The sequence below is a fragment of the Lactuca saligna genome, chromosome 4, assembly GCF_052625555.1.
Source record: "Lactuca saligna cultivar CGN05327 chromosome 4, ASM5262555v1, whole genome shotgun sequence".
In the NCBI taxonomy this organism is placed as follows: domain Eukaryota; kingdom Viridiplantae; phylum Streptophyta; class Magnoliopsida; order Asterales; family Asteraceae; genus Lactuca; species Lactuca saligna.
Genome location: NC_136420.1, coordinates 74,383,864 through 74,390,909, shown reverse-complemented (window position 1 = coordinate 74,390,909; position 7,046 = coordinate 74,383,864). Strand labels below are relative to the sequence as shown.

Sequence of the window (7,046 nt, the reverse complement as noted above, 5' to 3'; positions counted from 1 at the left end):
AAATTATCGCCTTAAGTTACGCCTTACAAACGTTGTGGCTCGTCAAAGCTTTGAAAAAGCTTGAATCTTGACATTTCCACCACGCCTTACATTGTTTAGAACCTCTTATATATATATATATATATATATATATATATATATATATATATATATATATATATATATATATATATATATATATATATATGATTAAGTTATTTTGAAAACTCAAAAATGTGCTAGAACTTGATAAATCTTAATCCGTTCAATATTTTTCGAAACAAATACCACAATTAGTCTTCAATGTTGCGTCAAAGCTGTATCTCACCTTAAAAATAGGTTTGACGATAATTTTTTGAAATATATATATATATATATATATATATATATATATATATATATATATATATATATATATATATATATATATATATATATATATATATATATATATATATATATATATATATTGTATTTTTTCAAAAGCTTTTAAAAGACAAACAATAAATAACACTCAAATGCAGGTGCTTAAAAATTTTGCAACTTGAAAAAAAAAAAAAAAAAAACACAAAAAGATTAATGTGCATATATGCACATTTAGATGGCATATATGTATATTTTAACAAAAAAAAATTGTCAAATTTTTTTGACCTCGGTTTGCTTTAGAAACTGAATTTCAAGAAGATTGGTGGTGTTAGTTTTGATTTATTTTTGTATAAATTTAATTTGTTTTTTGTTAAATTTGTTTGATTAGTTATTACCGTAGAACGAGTGGGAAGACAAACGGACAACAAACTGCGTCGCTAAACCTTTTTGTATGGTAAAACCAATTATTTTGAAAACTACATCCATAGATCTAGAGGATATAACATTGTTATCCATGATTCGTCGTACACTGTTAAGAAGCTCCACCAGATCCGACGTGAGGGAACCAAGCCTATCAAATACAAATCGTATGAACACGCGTTGATTTTTAAGACACGATTTCTCATGTTTAGTGACCTTGTTTGTAGCAGCTTTTAAAGTAGTATGTCCCGCCGTGAAACATCCGACCCTCAAGCCCACGAGAGGGGACACCTTTATATGGTCCACCATGCATGTTTTCCTCCAACCTATCCAAAAATCAAAAATGTCAGCCGGTTTAAGGGTTGACCTACCTTTTGTCAGGTCAGTCAAAAAATTTACAAGTGCCACTTTCTTGGTGAAAACTCCGGCACACTTAAATATGTCAAATAAAACATCCTTAACTATATTGTGTCTGTATTTGAACCCCGATAGTTCTTTACAAAGAACTGCATGCTCTCCAAAAGAGTCCAAGCATGCCTTACGACACATCAATTATATCTCGTCAACCGGGAATATTGTGATCATGAGTCGATATTTAAAGATAGTACAATACTCCACAGGAGGTATATGTTGGCCAAACTCATCTATGGGGATAGCTAGAAGAAAACATTGAGCATGTGGTGCACGTAAAAACTGAAAACTAATTTTTATTGAGCCGACATGTCGAAAGGCACTTCCGTATCTTGGAAAATGTTATTAAAAGGGGAACTCAACAGTGTATTACGGGATTTAAAGGGGGGGGGGGGGGGGAGGTTTCATAGTAGTAAAATTGCCAAGGTCAATGTACGGAAGCTTGTTATGAAGAGAAGCCAAGGCACATGCATAATCATAGTCCATACCACATATGTTGATATTCCATAAGATGTGGTCTTGCAATACCAAAGATTGGGCCCCTGAGGCAACAGAAGAAAATTGCTAAGTACAAACCCAAACCACCAAACCCAAGGTGTAGGGAAGCAGATCGCCACTGTACCTCTCCAAAGAAAAAGCCACCACACACCATAATACCCTCAATCGCCCCGTGCAATACATTGTCAAAGAACAATATCGCCTCCTCTATATGAACGGGTTGGCACATCGTCAACCCAAAGAAAAGTTTAGCAATACCCATAAAAGACCAAAGTAATGAGCTCACTCTGGGGGTCAGAAAATTATGGAAGAAGGCGCATCACACCAAAGCTTTTTCGACTCTCTTTATGGCTAAGCCGCTAATGAAACTAGCATCTCTACGAATAACATCCCCAAGAAGTTTCACCCCCAATCGTGACCTCATGAGGCCAACTGGGAATAACACCTCACACATATTCCTACCATCACACGAGAGCCAAAAGACCTCAACTTTCTTAGGTTTAAAACAGAAGGCCCAATTTTAGGCCAGTCACCTTAATGATGTCCAACTCTTTGGCCACCTCCTTCGAATCTCCAATAAGTGTGTCATCATCAAGGTAAATGGATGAAGAATAAGTTTGCGATCATCTCTAATATTATCCAAGAACAGGTGCAATATCAGGGCAAAGAGAAGTGGTCCCAAGGGGTTTCCTTGCTAAACCCCAGTAACGGACCAAATATATGTGTCTCCTAGATACAACATTGTTGCTTGACCATATATGAATTGTACCCACAAGGATATAGAAGGGCACCTCAATATGACCTCATGAAGTAATGTAGATATGTCAACAAGGTTAAATGCATTGGATAAGTCCACGGTAAGCATGAAAAGAGACAAATCATCATGGTGCTCACTCAACACCTTGTTGGCACTATGTAATACGACCTCAGTGCCACCCAACACTCCGACCCCGAACTAAAAATCGCTGAGATACTTGGCCATTTCTTTTCTAACACCTTTCATAGTCCATTTAGAAACCAAGCATCTCCATATATTGCCTACTTCAAAAGGCCGTATTCCCTTATCAGGTTTTAAGAGCGGAGTAAGAGGAGCGCAGACAACAAATTATGCTAAAAGTCGAAGGGAATCTTCCCTTAGCCATATATTACCATAGTTTTAATGGAACATATGAAGTATTTGGCTATAACTGAACCTTCCCTACACATAGCATCCAAAATGTGTTGACCTCTCAACCCGTCTCTCCCACGCGAGGTTCCTTTAGGGAATGATTTAATAACCCCACAGACATTGTCAATATCCACTACACGGGGGGGGGGGGGGGGGGGGGTCGTAAAATTATGACACTTAACATGGATAATGGTGGCTTGTGTGGATGCTTATCCTCTAATGCCTTTGTGGTATCATCCCTGTATGGAGCAACCCCCGAGGAACATGATACTTTAATTTTTGTTGTGAAATGCCCATCTACACCCTTACAGAGACATTGCCTGATGTTCATGCTGCCTCATGTTCTTTCCTCCTGAATGTACTTTTCTTTTTTGCCTTGTTGCTCTAACCTTGCATTTTCAACCAAGTTTAACATGCTTGGCTATATCATCTTATGTACCACAAGAAGTTAATATGCTTAGGATATTACGATGCTACAAGGACTTCTTGTTCCCAAACCTACCTTCTTGCCTATTCTTGGGTCTAAAAAAAGGAAGAGTACACCTAGGAAGAATTAACAAAGTAACCCATGATTCAACGGACTCGTGATGAGGAGCCACCTTGGAAAGGGTTGTATTCAAAGCATGAGAGAAAGCCATATGATAGTTATGAGGAATGTTTTTTTTACTGTGGTGATAGGTAGCTTAAACATACAATTAAGGAGCTCAACATCCAACACCAACCCCTCATCAAGGTCAGCCTCCGATTCATTGGGTGGCGACTCTTGAATACCAAAAATATGTACGCTCATATCATCAACACCATCATTAAATTCATAAGGCCATCTGAGTGGTGACAGCAGCAACTCATGGTATGTAGACTAATACAATCTCCACATATTCACTGAGGAACGCCTTCAATGTATTGTCACTGACATAAACAGTCCATTGTCTAAAGATATATCCTATCATAGCAGAACTATACGCTCATTCGTATGGAGGTGCAAGCTCTTGAGATGCGAAATCATACGAGAAATCTCATTACCTGCTACTTTACCGTCCGGGCAATAATGAAATCCCCAAAAAGGCCATGACCAAGTTCTGCTCATAAGACGCCATATACACGCTGATAAATCTAATTATTTTAAGTAAAAATTATATGATTAAAAAATGATTTGATTCGAAATGATATTATCTAAATTTATATGATTAAAAAGAAATATAATCTAAAAATATTATGATAATTAATTAATATTTTTTTAATAAAAATGGATTCGGTCAACTTTTTTGGTTTCCTAGGGATGCAACTCTACATAGTTGTGTTATTATTCTGTTCCACCTATTTTTTTTTTCTCTTTTTAATATATATTTTTTTTGAAATATAAATAGCGTTATTATTTAAGAGTAAATTGCACGAATCCCTATGGTTTGAAGTAATTTGCATGTTTGGTCTCTAAGTTATTTTTTTTTTAACTTGGAAGGTCCCTACAGTTTGTTTTTGTTGCGTACTTAGTCCCTATCTTACCTAAAAAGACTATTTTACCTTTGATTTTTTAATTTATTTAAATAAGTTAGAGTAGGTAAGATAAGATAAAGTGAGATGGAAATGAAGTCGAATGTGTGTTTATTTAAATAAATTAAAAAATAAAGTTCGAAATAGTTTTTTTAGGTAAGGCATGGATCAAACGGGCAACAAAAACAAACATTAAAGACTTTCCAAGTTAAAAAAATAAGATAGTGACCAAACATGTAAATTTACCCAAACCATAGGGACTATTTGTGTAATTTACAAATTAAATAATCGTATAATTGCAGTATATAAGTGATTATATGATCAAATCTTTAGTGACGTTCTTTAAATATAAATTATTCTTAATTAATGTTAGTTAGCGAAACACAATAAATTATCATTCCAAAGTTATTATTACTAATAAGAGTATGGCCCAAATATATAGCAACGATAACTTCAAATACAAAAGAAGTAATCTAAATAAACTAGTAATTAGGAAAAGGGGAAATACGCAAATGACTGCATAGAATCCTACCCGTAAATGTGTAAAATGGATTCAAGATATGTCCCTACGCAAAACAGTTGCTTTCAGAGGATTCTTCATCACTACAGTAAACGCAAATGTCTCTGTCGGATCTGGTGGGTTACCCGGAACAGGGACCCACTTGAATGTATGAACCATCCTTGCAAGCAACATGTTAACATGCAACGTACCCAAACTCCACGCCGGACAAATCCGCCGTCCGGCACCGAATGGCAGCATCTTCACACCTTTCATTCCGGTTATGTCTACACCCGCCCCTTCTCCGCCATCCAAGAATCTCTCAGGCCGAAACTCCTCCGGAGCTTCCCATACATCTGGATCCTCCGTTACCCAAGCTGTGTAGAACTCCACGTTCACGTCAGGCGGAATTACGTATCCACCGAGCTCCGTCGGCTGAGTGGCCGCGTGTGACAGTACGAAGTGGCTAGGTGGGTGTCGACGGAAAGTCTCTTTCACCACCGCAGCTAGATACGCCATGTTCTCCACGTCGCTTTCTTGAACCTCTCCATTTACACCAACTTTTTCGACTATTTCCCTGTAAAGCTTTTCTTGTATTTCTTGATTCATCACCAAATGGAACAGCGCCCATTCCACAGCGGTGGCGCTAGTGTCCGTCCCGGCGTTGATCACTTCCGACACAAGCGTCACGAGCTCCTCTTCACCCAACTTCCCCCTGCCGGCTGGCTCGAGATTGTAAAGTGAGTCAATGTAGGCAGCGCCAACAGGGCTCACCATCTCCAAATCATCAGCTTTAAGCGGGCTAACACTAGGGTTTTTCATATTATCTTCACGGCTCTCTAGAAATGCTCGTCTTGCTCTTACCAACGGGACCAAACACTCCATCTGCCTCCTTCGCAGCTCCTTCGCAGCCACCAGTTGACGGCGGAAGAGTGGGAGGAGCACAGGCAGGAAATCCGGCAGCTTTGGCAAGGTGATCATCATCACATCTTTAAGTATGCTCTCTATGTTTTTGATTTTTTCCTTTGAAATTCTTGCACCAAAACACAAACAGATCAAAATGCTACAAACCGTAAGTCTACAAGTACTCATCACCTCTACAAACCCATGTTGTGAGTTTTCAGATTCTACTAATTTCATGTGTTCTTCAAAGGCCCACTTCCTAATCCAACTACATTGTCGGATCCGGGTGGGGTTGATCAACTCCGTTACAAAGTTCCTTCTAAGAGTGCGCCAGAGGGGACCATATCGCGCAGAATTGATGGCACATTTTCCGACGCTAAACAGTAATCGAATAGGGGAGTCTGGGGGCCGGCTAGCGAAAATCGGACCCTTTTGGACTAGGGCTTCATGGATGAGGTCTGAGCTTGTGACGATGACTAAGGTACGTTGGCCCATTTGCATGGTAAAGATTGGACCATACTTGGCACGCAAGTCACGTACGACATACATGAATGGACGTTTCTGAAGGATGACTTGAACAAGGTTGCCAACAATCGGCCAACCTGGTGGCCCTGGTGGGAGGATTTTCCTCTTATGAGAGGCGGTGAAGTGGCTTCTCCACCACAAACAACAAAAGAGACATGTTAGAAAGGCCAAACCGATGTCCAGAAATTCCATTTTAGTGTGTATGGTGAGGGAGACTTGGTTGATAAATATAGAAGGGTCATAAAATTAGGGTTTAGAGGGCGATGAGTAGTAAATGAGTTCATATCTACCCTCTGATATATGTATTGAATATGAGCAGCAGATTCTATTTATTAGTGGTAAGGTTGTGGTGGTTGTAAGGTTAGAAGAGGCACGTAAAAACTTACCCTTTAAACAGGCACACTATAAAGTTAGTTGCTTTCTCTAGATTTAATTTATAAAATTACAAATATAGCTAAATTCCTTAATTATTTGGTGGAAAATAATTAAAAAAAAACCCATATTACAAATATAACCATGAAAATTGCAAATGGATTAAGTCCATCTACAATTTTAGCATTCCATCTGCACCCGTACAAGTCGCAAAAACACAGTCGTGCTTAGCGACTTCTACATTCGCAAGTGGTTTTTTTTAGATTATTTGACTTTTTTCATATAAATACCCCATATCTGACTAAAATCGTAGATGAATAATTCATTTGCGATTTCCTCTCATCCAACTGTGGTTTTGCGTTTTTTTTATTATTTTTTATTATTTTGACTACAAAATTGATATGGTTTAACAAC

The 7,046-nt window shown here is 38.0% G+C and overlaps 1 protein-coding gene across 1 annotated transcript; it reads right to left on the bottom strand.

Annotated features, from left to right (window-relative positions):
* Positions 1–4,724: 4,724 nt before the first annotated feature.
* LOC145042143 (cytochrome P450 77A2-like) lies at positions 4,725–6,510 on the bottom strand. The gene has a single exon (XM_078990522.1). The coding sequence runs from the start codon at positions 6,450–6,452 to the stop codon at positions 4,887–4,889; it is 1,566 nt and encodes a 521-aa protein (XP_078846648.1). The 5' UTR covers positions 6,453–6,510; the 3' UTR covers positions 4,725–4,886.
* Positions 6,511–7,046: the final 536 nt, after the last annotated feature.